Source organism: Puma concolor, chromosome C1 (genome assembly GCF_028749965.1).
Source record: "Puma concolor isolate L17-30 chromosome C1, mPumCon1.1.hap2, whole genome shotgun sequence".
Classification (NCBI taxonomy): Eukaryota; Metazoa; Chordata; class Mammalia; order Carnivora; family Felidae; genus Puma; species Puma concolor.
In genome coordinates, this window is record NC_141674.1 from 178,328,671 (window position 1) to 178,347,638 (window position 18,968).

Here is an 18,968-nt window from a genome sequence, read left to right on the forward strand (position 1 = left end):
AATAGCCAAAAAGAAAAAACGGGCAAATGAGATTGGGAGAAAGCAAATCCAAGAGGTCACTAAACATGAACTCATGCCCAACTTTGCTAGGAGTTAGGGAAATGCAAATAAAATAACATCAATATATTACTGTATATATATTGATATATATATATATCAATATATATACTGTATATATATGTATATAACCATTAGATGAGCAAAAGTGAAAAGGGGAAGTACCTCTTGCTGAAGACATTCAGGGAAAGTGTACTTTCTTGTATGCGGAAATGGTAACTGTTTCAGCCTTTTTAAAAAGAAATATGACTTAGCCATTGAAATTAATAATATATTTACCTCTCCCACTCTTAGGATCCTGTCCCATGGAAATAAAATCACTGCTAGATGAGATCTGCATACAATTATGTGTGTTGTAGCACTGTTTGTAATAGGCAAAAGACTGAAAACAAAGTAAATGCCCCTCAGTTGGTGAGTGACTAAGTAATGATGGCACCCCCACATCATGTAGTATTATGCAGCCATTAAAAGAAGTAAATAAGGTTCTTAAGAAGCATGTGCCCTGAGCCAGGAACTCATTTGGTCCTTACAACAACTTAGTAGGTGGTGGTAATTTTACAGGTAAGAAAACTAAAACACAATTTTTTAAGTTACCCAAGGCCTCACACATCTGTATTCAAAATTACTATATTTTTTCCTTATGCCAAGATCACCTCCAACATTAAACAGTTACTTGGAGAAATTTTCATAACACTGTGTAGTACAAAAATATTAACACACAGAAGCATATATAATGAGATATTATTATTATAAAAACAAATGACCACCTAAATTTTGTTCACATATACATACACATGCACACACACACCACACAGCATGCTATATATCTAGAATATATTTGTATACTAGAAAAAGTAAGAACCGCTACACATGAGGTTGTTAACCTTATTCCTTATGGAAGAAGCATATTTACTATTCATAGTAAAAAAATTCTGTAAGCTGTAATCCCAAGAGCTATTTATGAAAGAATGGCTTTCTGAGGGGAAGAGTGGATTCTACATGAGTTTTTCGTTCACCTTGGTTTTTTTATTTTTTAATTGTATATATTTTTTATTTATTTATTTATTTATTTTCTCAATATATGAAATTTATTGTCAAATTGGTTTCCATACAACACCCAGTGCTCATCCCAAAAGGTACCCTCCTCAATACCCATCACCCGCCCTCCCCTCCCTCCCACCCCCCATCAACCCTCAGTTTAATTGTATATATTTTTTAATTAGAATGTCTGATTGAGGGAAGAGAAAGCTATATTCATTGGGGGGGAAAATCTAAGTTAATGGGGATATAATAATAATACATCTATAAAGACACCTGAAGATTATTTCCACACATCTCTAGAACTTAAAAAGTTAATGCTAACAAGAGAAAGTATAGTGATAGTATACAAGACTTAACGTGTAAGACTCTAAATGTCAGGTCATGAAAGAACAGTTTTTTAGCAGAAGTTAAATTTACATTTTAGAATGTAAGCAGACCCTTCAAATAAGCAGTTTCATTTTAGAAATTGGGTGCCAAACTATTTTTTACACTAATTAATTTGAAGCAACTTAAATACTGTTTTACTTATTGAACAGAAACCAGTAAGAAATTATTTTTATAATTCTATATAAATACTTATATATTTTAGATGAGTTCTATTATACACAAACTATAATCACATTACTTTTAACATTATTGATAAAATTATAAATTCTTGAGGTGATTCACAGTCTCATATTATCACTAAGAAGTTTATCTTTTTGATTCTATTCAACATGGACAAGATCACCTCCAACATTAAGCAGTCACCAGGTGGAAACAAAGGGTGAACGCAGGCCCCGAAGTTCCCGCTGAACAAGGGAAAGTGACATAAGAGGCTGACATAAAAAAGCGATGAAGTGTAGCAGAGAGTATGAACCAAGGGCAAAGGCCTTAAGAAGCAGGGAAATGCTCACGTTGGCAGACAGGAGTGGGCCAGAGAATTTTATTCATTTTGCAGGAGAAAGCTTATCTTCAGGGGAGGGCCAGGATTCCCATTGGGCCTGGAGGAGAGGTTTCTAGGACAAGATGAGGGTATAGGAGCTTGAGGAAAATGGGATTAAGATTCTCAGGGCTGCAGTGAAAGGGGCTGAGGTAAAGCATAACGGTGGGATTTCACCAGAGCTGAGAAACAAAGGTGTAAGGGAACTAGAGAAGGGTCCGAGTTGTGATGAAGCACTTGGCTTCCACCTTGCACATGATAGGCCTCCACCCAGTTTGGTACAAATTCTACTGGTGCTGTAGCTGCCTAAGAGTCCCATGTGGTCTGACCTGTCTTGGGGTCTTGTGTACAAGGGCCTTTGACAGTAGTGGAGCCGAAGGGCAAGACCTCCTAGGGGGTCATGCAAGTTCTAGATGAGTCTGTTGTGCTGAGTTGTTGTATTCTCACTTCTATACAAATCACTATCAATGGCATTTTTGTGAGTATAAAATATTCACTCTGATCAATATCTGGAGATCTTAGATGCTTTTCATCAAATTCAGGACGTGCCCTATTTCTCTTTGGGAAGCGGTGCTGCTAGAGTGGCACGGTTCTGTCATATTTGGCTGGGAGTGGGACTCATTTCTTTGAGGATCCTTTGTTTTGTGAAGCGTGGTGTTCCAAGTTCTCTTTCCCTGAGGCCTACGCTGATGACTGCTTTGTAACCACATTGCTCTAGCCAACATGAAGTAAAGTAATAGAGCTTGCCAATAACATTCAATTATCTCAGATTGAGAGATCACTTACAGAAAAAAAGCTGAATTCAGTGACTCACAAAACCAGACTCTTGGCATATATGGAAGGAGAAAATGTCAAGGAAGTCAGTGAAGAAAAATGCAAAAAGGTTCAAGTTGTAGTAATCAATTCTAAAAAGCCATTGTTGGCCCCCTGAACTTCTGTTCTTTAACTTCTGAAACCACTGCCTTTATCTGAAAACATTAAGCTGCTATGAACGAGAATTTGCCAATGCCAAACTGGAAATCATTTATGGGTTTTGAATTTCATTGCAAATAAAACTTTATTAAACACTTCCTTTTAATATTCCAATTTAAAGTTGAGAGTTGACACCGTTCTTTAGATCCAGGCAGCTACACTGGCAGTTCATTTTTGGGTTTCTTTTTGTTCATTTTTGAAGATGTAATTATGAACTTTTTGAGGACAATCATGGAGTATTTGATCTTCTCATGGATCTGGTTTTGATGCGACTTTCAATCTCAGGTTACTTTGATCTTTTTGGTTTGTTTCTTAAGTTAAGTTGCTTTGCAAGCATCTACATATTCAAAGGCCTCAGAGTAGGTTAAGCTAATGGTTATTTATGAACTGCCTTTAGATATTGTTCCATTATCACCATGCTCTGTTCCTATCCAACTTTTCCCACTTGCCTTGATGGCACAAGAAGGGTTTTTTTTTTTTAAGTCACGGTCATAGGCATATATGTTCATGTTACTCCTGGAGGATCCCCCACCTCAAAATGCCAAGCTCAAAGTATTGGGTTCTTGGTCTTTTTTTTACAATTCTTATGAAAATTGCATAGCTTACCATAGCTTATGCTGAAAGAACATACTTTGAAATTTGTTTTCTCCAGTGATATTTACAAGGTATGATTAAATAAAACTTGTGTGTTGACTTATGGAATGGGAAACAAATTAGAATTTTAGGGCATACTTCTTTCTCATTTAATGCAAGTATGACTAGACTTTTGTGTTTGACCCACACTGATGAGGCAAAGTGACAAGAAGGCAAATGTTTTATGTAATTTTTAGCTCTCTTTCTTCATCTGGGATTTTTAAAAAGAGAAATAGGCTTTGAAAAATTAAAGATATTAAATAATAACCACAAAAAGACTGTAGCATGAGGAATGTCTGATTCCAAATTAGGTAAAGTGTATAAATTCCATGAACAGCTTTTAATTCTTAGTAAACAGTGAAATCTTCAAATGATGCCACACATCCATTTGCAGTTATGTAAAAATCTAGTCATACTTGCTTCAAATCAGAAAGAAATGTATTATATTCCAGATTGTTTCCCTAAATGGAACTGTGGTTTCATTCAGCTAAATTCTATAAATTTATAGCCAATAGTTATAGAAAAATTCAATACTATTTCATGTTATGTGAAGTCAAAGTCATATGATTGAACTGTATATGAATAAGAACCACTACATAAAGTATGAGTATGTAAATATTTACTGTAAAATATATAAAATATTGAAAGGAAATATATTGAAAAAACAGTAAGAAGTTTTATCTTTGAATAACATACTGATTTTTTATTATGTTTAATCTTTTATGTTATTTTTTTAATGTTTGTTTATTTTTAAGAGGGGGGGAGGAGCAGAGAGAGAGGGAGACAGAGGCTTGTGCTGACAGCACCGAGCCCGATGTGGGGCTCAAACTCACAAACCGTGAGATCGTGACCTGAGCCGAAGTCAGATGCTTAACTGACTGAGCCACCCAGGCACCCCTTTTTTTTTTTTTTTTTTAAGTAAGCTCTATGACCAGCGTGGGGCTTGAATTCACAACGCTGAGGTCAAGCATCCCATGCTCTACAGACTGAGCCAACCAGGCACCTCTATTCTGTTTAATCTTGAAAGAACTAATGGTTAGAATTAATTTAGCTCTGGTCAATCACTAATAGTCTTCAATGAAACCTAATAAAATACTGATATATGAAGAATGCTAAAATGTAACTTGATAGTTGGTCTTGATTCATAGATAAGCAAATAGTTTTTTCTAAGAGACCTGAAATTTTTTTGAAGCTTCCCAATTATTTAGGGATAAAACCAGGGCTTTAACTCAAGTCTCTTGATTACTAGATTTATAATTAAATTAAACATTTTCTCAAAAATAATACATGATGAAAAAGTGAATGCAAATATGAAAGGGAAAACTATTTAATCAATCATCAGTGGTTTTCTGAGTTCCCAACCCATCTTCTGTTTTTAAAGGGTAATTTTCTGATGCTGTTTTTTATAGTTGGAGGTAATTCTAAAATAGGCCACATATTCTGCTTTTCTCATTTTTGCTTAAGTTGTGGAGGGAACAGCTACATATCTAGAGTTGTCTATCAGTCTTGTCAGCTATGCAGGACTGAGCCAGCTGTAGAGAAGAAACTCAATTCTAGCTGCTGTTGAAAAGAAGCTTCCACTAATTTCAGTACCAGTGCCAGTGCTTGAAGGAAGACTTTACACAAAGAAATCCTTGCCTCCAGAAATTATCAGTAACACTTTCTATTAACTTGTCACCGTGCTTGCCTTTATCAGCCCTGCATGGATGGCCCAATATGATTGAACCCAGAATGCAGTTTGTACCAGTCTTTAAAAGGCATTTCTTTACTCTATCCAAATGGCATACCTACTAATTTAATGGACGTTCCATCTAAAATTATACTAGATTTTTTTTCATAACACATCTGGGCTTCCTAGGCCTATAATCTAAACAAGTAGCAAGTGTTCTGCAGGCATAATCATTCATTTTTTTTACTTTTGCCATGTCCTTTTAATAGAGAGATCTGTCAGACTCACTATATGACAGGATATTAGTTTTTTGTTTGGGGGGTTTTATTTTTTTTTTTTTTTAACCTTTCATCAACCTTTGATTCCTGGAGCAGGAATCAGTTATGAGATAAAATGTAACAGTTTAATACAGACAGTCCCCCCACGGCTTTACAGATGGTTATGCAGAAGCAGAGCTGAGCAGTGGAAGTATTCTCTTGTATTTGCCAGTGCATTGAAATAGGAATAGATTCTGGATTTACTCTTGGATAAACAGGTTACTTTTTGTTTGTTTGTTCAGCTGCCAAAAAGAAAAGACCTATAATCAGATGATAGGAGTTTATTATTCAGAACCAGTAGTGACCTTAGAAGACTATTAGTTGTACTCTCTAATCACAGCCAGAAAGAAAGAAGATGGTATCAGTTCAACTATTCCAAACCAAGGACTTTAGTTTTGGTAGACATCTTACCAATATTACTCTCCTCAGCCACTCTAGGCAATGAAGTAGTTGGGACAAAAATGGAGTGAAAATCTTGGGAAGGAAATAAGCCCTAAATGCGGAACATTTACATGGAAGAGAAACTTGTCATTAAAACTCCATGAAAAGAAGCTTTGGAAAAGACCAAAGAATTGCGAATAGAGCTACAAAGGCAACATCTGAGAGAAACAAGTTTTACTACAATCTCTACTACTACATTTATGACTACTGAGGTAAGGTGGTAAGGCTTTATGCCTTTTGTTTTCTTCATCAGTAAAACTGGAAGAATAATATCCCCATGTTCACTTACCAGGAAAATCCAAGCTGACTATCCAAGAACCTTGCTTAAGATTTATCAATAATAAATAAATAAAAAACACTTCAGTTCTGATAGACATATCAGAGGATTCCTTTGGAGTTTCCTTAAGATGTTGGGTACATGGGAGCATTTATAGGAGGCATTTTAAAGAAGATATTTATGGCACTGGGTACTGCCCATCAGAGTTGATGGATTAGGAGAGGTATAAGAGGAATGCTGCCTGGAACTGCGGCCAGATTTAATAGGCCATTGTGTGAACAACTGAGACTTTAGACTCAGGCGTGGGTTCAAATTCAAGTTCTAGGTTCCATTTCCTCATATTTAAAACAGAAATTATACATACCGCAAAGTGTTATTGTGAGGATTAAATGAGATAGTGTGTGGAAGGCCATTGTGGCTCCCAGCACATAGTGGGTGCTCAGTAAATAGTCATTATCATTGTTACCTCTAAGTTATAGTAGCTCCCTATTTCCTCAAGCAACGTTATCAGTTAAGTGAAATATCACAAGCCATAAAATATCCCCATGTGGATAGACTGTTGCTTATATTGAATCAGCTAGAATTCTTCCTTGCATACCAATTAATACATGTGGTAGTAGACTTGCTTGTTTTAAGGAAAAAATCTTTAAAAGATGACAAACTGCTTCCTTAGCAACAAATATAGCAGGGCTCTCTCTGCCCTTGTACAGGGCACACACAGTAAGACATCAAGATGATGCCTTAGTGTTGGAATGGATGCAGTCCAAAGGCCAGCTCACATGTCTTCATATTGTAAAATAACTCCTAAGTTATAGAATCTTGGCTTTGGAGAAATTTCCTTAGAATATATAGAATTTTACTATTCCTTTTAAAAATCTTCATGCTATGTTCCAGATAGATTACCTAACTTCTGATTTAAGAGGAAGCCCACAAACCATTCTGTCCTGTTGTAAACTTTAACCAATAGAAAGTCCTTTCTTTTTTTTTTTAATATGAAATTTATTGTCAAATTGGTTTCCATATAACACCCAGTGCTCATCCCAACAGGTGCCCTCAATGCCCATCACCCACCCTCCCCTTCTTCCCCCCCCCCCCCCCCATCAACCCTTAGTTTATTCTCAGTTTTTAAGAGTCTCTTATGGTTTGGCTCTCTCCCTCTCTAACTTTTGTTTTTTCCATCCCCTCCCCCATGGTCTTCTGTTAGGTTTCTCAGGATCCACATATGAGTGAAAACATATGGTATCTGTCTTTCTCTGTATGACTTATTTCACTTAGCATAACACTCTCCAGTTCCATCCACGTTGCTACAAAGGGCCATATTTCATTCTTTCTCATTGCCACATAGTGCTCCATTGTGTATATAAACCACAATTTCTTTATCCATTCATGAGTTGATGGACATTTAGGCTCTTTCCATAATTTGGCTATTGTTGAGAGTGCTGCTATAAACATTGAGGTACAAGTGCCCCTATGCATCAGCACTCCTGTATCCCTTGGGTAAATTCCTAGCAGTGCTATTTAGAAAGTCCTTTCTTGATTAAATCCAGATCTGCCTGCCATGATTTTTTCCTGGTGGTTCTTCCCATGAGAGCAATGTAGATTAATCCCCTCACCCATGTGAATACCCCTCAGATATCTATTCTAATACCCCTAAATTCTTGAATAAACATCTTAATGTTTAATAATTTTTATATTAAAGTTAAATATTTGCTAAATATACTTTGAAAATGGGAATAATAAAATTTTTTTATCCAGAATTTTTATCCAGAATCTCCACATTTCCAGGAGGGAAGCTGAACTATTTTGATCAAACTGGAACATTATTTTTAACAACCATGGTATTCAGACAATGGATAATGAGTCATAATGAAAGACACATATGCCCTAAGTAAAAAACATATAATACAATATGATGTCTGAAATAATAAATTTTGGAGCAATGATTGTAGTATTTACCTGGTTTTAAATGTCTTATACCCACATTGTAATCAAATGAAGTTGGCCCCATCTCAGTGCCAGAAATGGTTGTCCAAATAAACATGGTTAAAGACTTAAAGAAGCTCAGACCCATGGATCTAAGTAGTAATGTTTTCCTCTGTTTAAAGTGAGATGAAATCATAGTAAGCACCACAGCAGAGTAAGAATGTTCAATTCAGCAAACATTTAATACCTTCCATATGCCAGGCACCAGAAATAAGTACATAGAATACATAAAGTACACAGTTCCTGTCCTCAAGATGTTTACAATACAGGGAGAGGACAAATATAGGTCACCATTAAAGACAGCAAAATAATTTTTAAAAATAAGATGCTAATTTATTTCCAGACATTTCTACCTCTTGGGCGGGGGGGGGGGGGGAGTATTAAATTTACTTATACAAGAGAAATAGAGCACTGATGGTGATTTAAAATAAAGACTCCAAAATATATTTAATTTAGTGTAAAGATCTTCAGACAGATCTTCCATAGGTACAAGGAGACTTATTTACTGACAAATATACATTAATAAGCTTAAAGACTGTTAACCTTAAAAATAAAACTGCCAGTTATTTTAATCAGCAAAAATGGATTTATTCAGAAATGGCAGACAATTGCAGTCGGGCACAGGCAAGCTACAGCAAAACCATAGGCAAGTCCAGAGAACAAAAGAGAGGACCGCACTTATATGGAAGAAAGAGAGGAGTTGGGAAGGCTGTTATAAACAAAAAGTCCATGAAAACTAGGAGTTCCAAGCATAGTAGCTTTTCATTGGTTGAGTAGTGACAGTCTCTCATTGACTGGGCTACTGCTGGTGAAGGAGGAAAGGCTTTCTTCTTCCTGCTGCTGGGGTAGCATAGTATTCAAAGTCCGTCTCCTCCTATGGAGTCTGCAATTGACAACAGTGGTAGGGCACGAGAGCTCCCCCTGCTGGTCCCCTAACTCCATTGTAAATGAAGTTTTCCTTTTATTCACAATACTAAAACTGAGAATGTAGAACTTTAAGGAAATATGAAACAAGGGAGAAGAAGAAATAGGCCTATGGCACAGTTGACAACTTGTCTAATTGTTAATGAACAGAATTGGATTATATAATACATAGTCAGGAAATATTGTTCCTTAATACTCTATCTAATGCTCTGTGCTAGTTAAACTCTTATTTGAAATTTTTCCCTAGTTTGCATTGGCAGACATTTAATTGCATCTGGAGAACAAGAATGGGTCTAGTGAAGCCTGACAAACATGAGTAAAGGAAATTCTGTGAGAAAAAGTTAAACATTTTTTCCTCAGGAAAAGAGAAGTTCTGAGGGGTGATTGGATTCTTGACTTTCCTATAAGGAAGATAATGTAAATCACTTCTCATTTCAGTGACATAATGAATAAGACTAGAATAGCCTCAAATGAAGCTTTGAAAATTTACTTTGGGCATAAGAACTTTTAAACATATTCAGATATATATTAAAATATTAAAATGGGAAATTCTCCCAGTGGGTTTATATTGGCACTTATTTAGCTGGTCAGGTAATCTGATAATTTGCTCTTTGATTCCGAGAAAATGTTGACCAAGCATAGGTCTTTCACAACAGTGTAATTAAGGTTTATAACAAGATTTTGAAGCCTGCTATGGCATAGGAAAAACTAGGAGTATTACATGGAGTGCAGAAAAAGTTTCAGGAGTGAAGGATGACACCATTTTCATACCTACAGCTAGTTCTTCATCAAGAAATGTGTTTATGTGTCTTGGGCTACAAAAAATTGAAGAATCAATGTGTCACTTCTGCTGCTGAATTTTTTTTATAGCTTTGAATCCTAAAACCCTAGTCTAGGGCCTGACATGAAAATATGTCTGTCGCCTACTCAGAGGAGATATCTGGGTCTCTCAGCCAAATCTAAAATATCTTAGCATGTTTAAGACATATTTTGGAGAGACCATTTTAGCCTAAACATAAAAAATAATTCATAAAACCTGAATCAGTGAAAAGTATATGTGGGAAATAGCCTTGTTTCCAGTAACCACTAAGAAGTTGGTTTCCCCCCCAACCCCCCGCCCTGGACTAGTGGACTATTTATGAGAAATGAGGAGATACAATTTTAATTTGTATATGCATAAAATAAAAGCATTATTTTTATCTTAACATAGTTTTATTATTATGAAAATCAAAATGTCAAAATGAGGTTTCTCATAGGTCTTATCTGTGTGCTAGTCAATCAGTTTATACCCCATGATGGTGTATCATAATGGCAATTTTTTTCTGCCTCATTTTTTATCCTTTATAAATTGTTTCTGTGACTTCCATAACTCTCTAATGGACATGCATGCTCTAGTCTCTATATGAACATTCACATACTATGCCATCTACTTGTCCTGTCCTCATCACTTTGTTATCAGAAAGCAAATGAAGACATTTGATCTTTGGTGTTCTAGTAAGAGCCCCAATGGCAGGTGAGTCCTGGTGACCAGATCTCTCCTGACAGGGTCACATCATTTCACTAGTTAGAGTTCTTTTAGAGAGAAGATTCCTTCTACCTCGCTGGCATGGCCTCCCTTGCTTCTCCCAGAGATGTAAGCTCTGAGTGGTCAACCTGAAGCAGGAATGGAAGTTAGAGGTGCTCAGGGTTTAGATGGAGAAACCAGTGGAGGGAGTCAGCTACCTACCTCTCTCTGAACTGTCCAGAGTGGAAGTGTTGTAGGTGGCTGGGCTGGAAATGGGATTTCTTTACAAGGGTAAGTTACTATCTGGCATACAGTCCTCAATCCAGCTTAATACCTCTTTGCTGTTGATAGCATGGGTTCTGGGGTCAGACTGCTTGTGCTCAGATTCTAGTATTTTATTGTTACTGTTTTAATTATGCTTCCTTCCATGCCCTTCAGAAAGAAAACCCACTGCACATTTGTTAGAGCCCAGGCTCCCTCACCCTAACCACATTCAAGTTAGGCTGTCTTTGGGGTCCTTCATTTCCTCTCTCACTTTGTTCTCCAGTTTTTATTAATTTTTTTTTTACATTTATTTATTTTTTAAGAGATAGAGACAGCGTGAGCAGGGGAGGGGCAGAGAGAGAGAGAGAGACACAGAATCTGAAGCAGGCTCCAGGCTGTCAGCACAGAGCCCGATGCGGGGCCCAAACCCACGAACCGCGAGATCATGACCTGAGCCGAAGTCTGCTGCTCAACCGACTGAGCCATCCAGGCACCCCTGTTCTCCAGTTTTTAAAAGTTTTATTTAGCACGATTTCAAAATCATACAGTCGGTGTCACTACCAATTTGATGAGCTCCGGGTTCCCTCCTCAACCATCTTGTTCAAGCCAGGATGGGAGGATGACAGGAGAGCAGAAATACCGGGCTTTGCTTGGCTCCTAGTTCCAGGCTGCGGTGGCTTTGAGGAAAAGCCAGCCTTTTTGAGCCCCAGCAGCAGGGGGCGCTTGGTTCCTCCGAACCATTTTAGCTCTGGCTCTTACCATATTGACCAAAGCATGACCTGCAGTCCCGAGGAGAGGCCAAGGCTCTGCTTACCTTTTGACATCCTAAGGTTGGAGGCAGGTTTCTTCTCAAAAGCAGCTTCTCCCACGGCCACAGTGAGTTCAGGGCCTGCATCCTTCCTAGTTCTGAGTGAATCAAGTACCTCTAGCAGTGGGGGTCAGCCAGCAGCCCAAATAAGGCCCCGCTAGTCTGCAGCCTGGCCGGTCCACACCACCTTAGACTTGGGGTTCTGAGTATGAGGCCAATCTGGAGAGGCAGCGCAGACAGGTGGCAAGGGCTGCTTTCGGGTTTTTCTGTGTCTTGGCCAGACCCAGGATGATGGAGGGAGAGCCTGGCTTGGGTCTGGCCAGAACAACAGCCCCTGTGACAAGTGCCACCCACAGGGAACAGGGAGGCCCAGCACAAAGCTTCCACATGACTCCATTTTTTAGACCAAAGGGTCAGAGAACAACTAACATTTGGTAAAGATGATCCACTGTATCTTTTTTTTTTTTAAGTTTATTTTTATTTATTTTGACAGAGAACAAGTGGGGGAGGGGCAGAAAGAGAGGAAGCCAGAAACCCAAGTAGGCTCTGTGCTGTCAGTGCAGAACCTGGACAGAGCAGAGCCTGATACCAGGCTCGGACTCACAAATCTAAGATCATGAATCCAGCTAAAGTCAAGAGTCCTTCGCTCAGCCGAGTCACCCAGGTGCCCCAGATCCACTGTACCTTTGAACTGAGTGAAAGAAGAGGATGTGCGCCTAGGGAAGCTATTTCTCTTCTAGGCAAGGCCGGAGACTCTTTCCTCCCCCACTTCTGCTGGGGTAACTGGGAAGTGAAACACAAATTTCCAAGTTTCTCTTTTCTTGCCTTGAGCACATCAAGGGCTGACACTGAGCTCTCAGTGTGGAACCCAGAGGTCTCATGGATTATTCCAGCACTAGTTTGGTAAAGGCTTAATGCTGGGAAAGAAAAAGGCAAGTAATGAAATAGGTTAAGTGAAGAATTAGGCCTAAAGGTGGATCCTGGCATTTGATCATAATTATTTAGCATGATATGCCTGAAATATGTAGAACTAAAATTTGCTTGTATTAGTATAATCAACTTGTATACATTAAAAATTGATACATATCAGACAAATCAACATAAGTGTATTCACATTCTGTGTCAGAATGTACCCACTGCAATTCCACTAATCATTTTATCATGCAGAAAAATTGCATTTCTGGGCTACTGTATTTGTATATAAAGTCACCTTAGTTAATTTAAACATAGTAGTAAGAATGCTCGGTGCACTTAAAATCTGAAAGATTCTGAGCTAGATTTTGTATAATGTATGCTCTCAACTCCTCAGCAATCTAACTATATTCTTTCCTATGTTATATCTTTAGAGACCTAAGCTTCACGTTAGTCTACAAATTGTGGGCTTTGTAGGTTCAGGTGTTTCTTTTTCACATTTAGTTTTGCAGCTGTGAGTCTCAGGGTCCTCATCTGTAATGTGGAGTCAGGTGAAGCTGTCCGTAAGGTCTCTCCAAGCATGGATTTTGCATGACCACTCCACTGTAGAACACAACTAAAATAATGGTTCTTTTGTAGTCTTCTTGGGGCTTTTACTGCTGCTAGGAATCATGCGGGGCAGATGCAGGCACCACGTGGAACGCACAGGGAAACACAACTGAATAATGGCCATGTGTTGAGAGAGTGACTTCAATAGTTTAAAGAGCGAGAAAATGGTGTTTGGCTAGAGGTGTTTTGTTTTGAGAAACAATCTTGGAAAATGTTCTTCTTGAGTATTTTGGGATGGAGACGTAGAAAATGGATGTGTACTTTTAAATGATTAAATGCTCCAAGCACTTTTGCTCTGCATGCTCACGGTGCAAACTAGTTAGGAAGGGCAGAATCCTTGGCCTAGCCCTGCAAAGTGGGGTTTGAGGTCAAAGTGGGTTTGACTGCTACGCCTGGATCTGAGCTCCAGATCGCTTAGCTGGGAAGTCTGCGGCGAGGCTTCTGCGAGTTCACCCGCTTAGCGTGGCGGGCCGAGCATCTGCTCTCCCCAAGGCAATCTCCGCCCGTCGTGCGGTGGTCTCAGAGACCATTCCCTCCTCTTACCTGGGCAGAGCCCAGAACAGTTAGCAGCTCAGGTGGTTCGGATGAGGGGCGGGGGAGGGGCAGGCAGCGAAGTGAGCTGCTCACTTCTGTTTTGTTGGAAATTTGGGGATCTAATTCCTTCTGGGGAAGCGGCAGCACTCTGGATAGTGGGAGTGAGGGCGGTGGTGTCCCGCCCCTGCCTTGTACCCGGCGCTAGCCGACGTGTCGGTGGCGGTCCTCGCAGCCTTGTACTTGCGTGCGGCCCGCAGAGGGCGCGTGCTGGAGCCGAGCACCCTTGGGTTGCCACCTGCGGGGCCCGGCTGGCCTGGTTCGGGGCGCGAACCCGCGAGGAGCGCGCGGCGGGTGCGTCGGCGGCGACGACGGCGGCTGGAGGAGGGGCCCAGAGCCCAGAGCCGTGCCAAAGGACACCCCGTCCTCCAAATGCTGCCACTTGAGTGAGGCGCGCGAGAAGGCGGCGCCGCTGGCCTTGCAGCCGGACTGCGCTGCGCTCCGCACCCCGCCGCCCTGACGCCAACCGGCGCCCCCCCGGGCGGCGGCTTCAGGGACCGAGCAGCGCACGCAGCCGGCCAATGCCGGATGCCTCCCCGGCCCCGCGGCCGTCCGGAGGGGCGTTGGGCACGCAGCCGCCCCGGCGATGTGCTGTGTAAGTGAACACCTGGGAGGTGGGCGACCGCTGTGTGTCCGTCGGTCTTGGCTCGTCAGCTTTGCCCTTTGGGTTTTTCAATGGCAGAAACCTGGGAGTTACAGGCGACTTTAATTCAAGCAGACCTCTCGCGGCCAGCTGCCTCGGATAGAGCCTCACGTCTCCGTCTCCTCATTGAGAAGTTAGCCCCCACCCCTTCCACCTGGTTCTGAGCCCCAAGTCCGAGGTATTGCATTTCTGAGCTGCAGTTTCATTCTCCTTCCTACCTGAAGAGTGACTGAAGATTTTCAGGTAAAAGATTTGCCTATGAGCATTTAATTTGTATGCCAAACTGTCAGGCTTGTGCGCCGAATGACATGTGATGAGCAAAGTACTAGCTCTTGTGCTCTTTTAGAGCTGTGGGAGGCTGTGTCTTGGGGCGAATTATACTGTAAAGGGGGGGGGGGGATCGGAATAGATCTGTAAGATCCTTCAGCCATTAGCTAAAGGATCCGAGAAGCAAAGCGGAACAATAGGAGTTGTCTATCTTCTGTTTCCTGTCTGCCCTCTCCCCATCCTTTATGGAAATTAACATAAAATTATAAACTAGTAAATGTTCCCATTAAAGACTACATCTTTTTAGGATCTTTTTAGGATCTGGTGTATGCAGTATTTACCTGAAGCAAAATTGTAATTAAGGATTCAGAGGAATAAAGAATCTACTTTTATTATGACTAAGTATAAATCACGTCAAGATCAACAGTTGAATAAACCTTTTTTTTCTTTGGATGAGGTCATTTTCAAGTACTTGATAGAGCCAATATCAATATATAGATGGGAAACAATATTATTTACGTCTTCTATTTGACATGTTCAGCAAAACGATCTGGAAAAACAATTATTTCCAGTTTTTAACTTTTTTATCTTGCCAATCAAACAAAAATTGCCGAAATTACCTATTAGGCTCACAATCTTATAGTAAAAGGGGTACTTTAAAATCATAGACCAACCTCTAATCCATGTTAGTATCTCCTTTGTAGCATTTCTGACACACAAGCCACATTTTCATCGAACACTTCAGTGACAGGGAACTCACCACTTTTGAGGTATCCCTTCTTTCTATTGCCATTAATAAGGCTCTGTTTACACTGAACTGACCCACTGCTTCCTTGGACCTGTTTCTCATTAGGCTTACTTTTGTCAGTAGTCCTCCAACTTGTGAAATTACATAGATAATATTTCAACAGAGAGGATCTAAAATTCATCCATCTGAAAGGAGTCTATGACCAAAAAATAGTAAAGAAATGAAAAGTCTAAAGTGGTACAGAGTTAAGAATAGAATTATTCTTAACCTATACAATTATTGTGAGGGTTAAGTGAAATAATGTTCATAAACTACTTGGTATAGCTACCTAGAAGTCAGTAAATGTTAGTTATCTTCACGAAAAAGTCATTGCTTTTATGTTTCCTTCCATACTTAAGACCTTTCTCTGTGCTGAAGATCCTTAGCCCCAAATTGAATTCAATAATTCAATCTAATCTGAACAGTGCAAAATGCAGTGAATTCCTATCTTCAAACAAAATCATCTAACACTTAATTGGCTTTTGTAATAAGTTGACTGAAAACCTCACCACCACCAGCCTCTCCCTCCCTCTCCCCTACCCCCAACACATTGCTATCAACGTAGGCTTTATTAATTTTTTAATTATACAGTTAAAAATGTCCTGAACATGAGCAATTTTTTTTTCTCTTGTGTGACACTAAGCTTCCAATTTCCAGTTTGCTAGGTATGTTTTAGATTTGATCATGGCATTCATCATGCTAATTCTATCTTCTAGTTTTATGTCACCTGCACATTTGGTGAGTTTGTTCACCAGACATCCAAGCCATTAATAATATATGAAACCGTTCCTTTTGCCATGGTGGCTCACCTAGAATTCTGCCTGTGTGGCACAGTAGAAGTGGCCCTGGACTTTTGGAGGCTGGTTTTAGAGCTTGACGGTGACACTTACTAGCTCTGTGACCTTGGGAAACTTATTTTCCATATCAATAACGTCATATTAGTAATATCTACTTTTCAGGATGTTTATTAGAATTAAAACTCATGTACTGAAAGTACCAGATATAGACCTGCTTGGGAATGTAGTCAGCCTTGAGAGATATTGCTGAGACAAATCAATGATCAGCTGAATTCAGTTAGCACTGTCCGCCTTATTTATCAAACTATTCTAGCCTGTAGGTCAGTCTTCATTATAAGACATCATGAGAAAAAGTTTAATCAAATGCTTTGCTAAAAATAAACATCTTGAGTATTCCTAATCTATCACAAAAGTAAATGATACTAGTTTAAAAATGACTGATTCATAGTGAATTTTGAATGTCTAGTTCCTAGAAATCCCCAATCTTTTCCCTCAGAATATTCAGTTTACTGATTAAATTTTGAATTTTGCCAGAAATTAGTGTCAAACTAACTTGTCTGCAATACCTAGGGATTCAAATTTCCTTTTGTTTCAGAGTTTGAAATAAACTGGGAGAAAAGAAACTGACTGAGTCTCTGGCTTCTTGAGATGTCCCTCCTTCATGTTTTTTCATTTTGTTTTTGTTTTTAATGTTTTTATTTATTTTTGAGAGAGAGAGAGAGTAGGGAAGGAGTATAGAGAGAGGGAGACACAGAATTTGAAGCAGACTCCAGGTTCTGAGCTGTCAGCACAGAGCCCGATGCAGGGCTTGAACGCACAAACCTGTAAGATCATGACCTGAGCCGAAGTCAGATGTTTAACCTACTGAGCCATCCAGGTGCCCCTTTCTTAATTTTTTTCAAAGGTTGTAATATTGCTGTGCTTCTGTATGCAGGCTTTCCCTGGAATATAATTCACCAGAAGTTGTGACTTCTTCTGCTTGTACCTAGGTTCTCTCTTAATGAGGTCTCTTCTGTCCTTTCCTGCATAAAAATCATTTGCTTTTGAGAAAGCAAAATAGTTGCTGAGCAGTTCTGTTTTCTTTCTCTACTTAATATACCATCTGCTCTTGGGTTTGGGAATTTTTTTTTTAACTGGATCCTGTCTTCCATAGTGAGTGTACTATAAACAGTATGCAGCAACTCAGTGGTGGAGAAATATAATCAATCATGACATTATAATGTTGAAAGTTTGGGAAGTAATAAATAACTCTAGTCAGTATCTGATATAGGAAAAAAAGCCCGTACTTTAAGAATTAATTTATTCCTTATAAATTCAAAGTTGTAAAATCAAGGATGTGTTGGGGAAGAAATTTTTTCCTCTAACTTTCTAGGTTCTTTGCTGATAAATTGATATAAGATAGATTAACAGGAGGAAAAACAAATTTAACTATATCCATACAGGAGCCCCATAAGAGACCCAATAGTAAATTGGGCAATTGAGGCTTATATGCCATCCTGAGCTAGGGAATGGGATCTGGGGTTAAAGGGGGAAGAAGAGCAATTCACAGGATGATAGGAGTAGATATTTGGCAATTAGGTGTTTGATCTGTCATGTAGATAGGGAGCCTGGAGATAACTTTTACTTGAATGACCTATCTAAATTTTTTTTTTTTCAACGTTTATTTATTTTTGGGACAGAGAGAGACAGAGCATGAACGGGGGAGGGGCAGAGAGAGGGAGACACAGAATCGGAAACAGGCTCCAGGCTCCGAGCCATCAGCCCAGAGCCTGACGCGGGGCTCGAACTCACGGACCGCGAGATCGTGACCTGGCTGAAGTCGGACGCTTAACCGACTGCGCCACCCAGGCGCCCCATTGAATGACCTATCTAAATTCTTTTAAATAGTTAAAGGAGAGGTCAGAGTTTTTCTTGAATTTGCTGGGTCTCAGTTGCCTTCAGCTCAAAATAATCCACATGCCAAAGTGGCCTAATTTGGATTCATGTAATCTCCCTTTCAGATGTTGTACAAGAGGCTGGAAGTAACATAAATTAGTGAAGCTGGATAGGTGTTGGACACAAGGGAGTGAGAGAGCCCTGTGAACTGGGGAGTGAATGTTCAGCTCAGAATTATTCTAATTCAGAACAGTTTAAACATTGCACTGGCCAAACAAAACACCAACCCAACACTACCATGAGTTTGTGGCCTTTGTTTTTAAGTGTGATGAAAGAAATAGAACTCTGTATAGTTCACAGTTTTACTGTCAACATCTAACACACTTTGAAGTACACGGATATTTGGTAAATAGCCAAACTTTAATTAGCATTCATTAAACTCGTGGATGTAAGAACTGCTCTATGCATAATAACAAAAGGAGAAATGACTGTTGCCTTTGAGGAATATTTAATCTCATTTGGGGAGTAAGCACTTAGAAATTTGACCAACTGGACATCAGTTCAAGAAGAGAATGCTGAATAAGGGTTAGAGGAATTCCAGGAAGCCTGGACAAAGAGATGGGGCTTCCCTAGCCATGAAGATAGTATGGATTTGGTTTAAGCAGGGAAGAGGGA

At 39.5% G+C, this 18,968-nt stretch overlaps 2 protein-coding genes across 3 annotated transcripts in view; both read left to right on the forward strand.

The window, feature by feature from the left end:
* The window catches only part of AKAP19 (A-kinase anchoring protein 19), a 64,902-nt gene that overhangs the window by 13,613 nt on the left and 32,321 nt on the right, over window positions 1-18,968 (forward strand). Inside the window, exon 2 of one of the 2 annotated variants that reach the window (XM_086719146.1) lies at window positions 6,041-6,264. The gene's annotated coding sequence lies outside the window, so the exon portion shown is untranslated. Of the gene's footprint in view, window positions 1-6,040; window positions 6,265-14,513; window positions 14,811-18,968 lie in introns of those variants that run through there. The other variant, XM_025935156.2, reaches the window with a different exon arrangement.
* Window positions 13,505-18,968, forward strand: part of LOC147578596 (uncharacterized) — a 41,132-nt gene continuing 35,668 nt past the window's right edge. The window contains exon 1 of the mRNA XM_086719145.1: window positions 13,505-14,519. Coding sequence (XP_086575271.1) covers window positions 13,918-14,310 — 393 coding nt within the window. The 5' untranslated portion in view covers window positions 13,505-13,917 and the 3' untranslated portion in view covers window positions 14,311-14,519. The remainder of the gene's footprint in view (window positions 14,520-18,968) is intronic.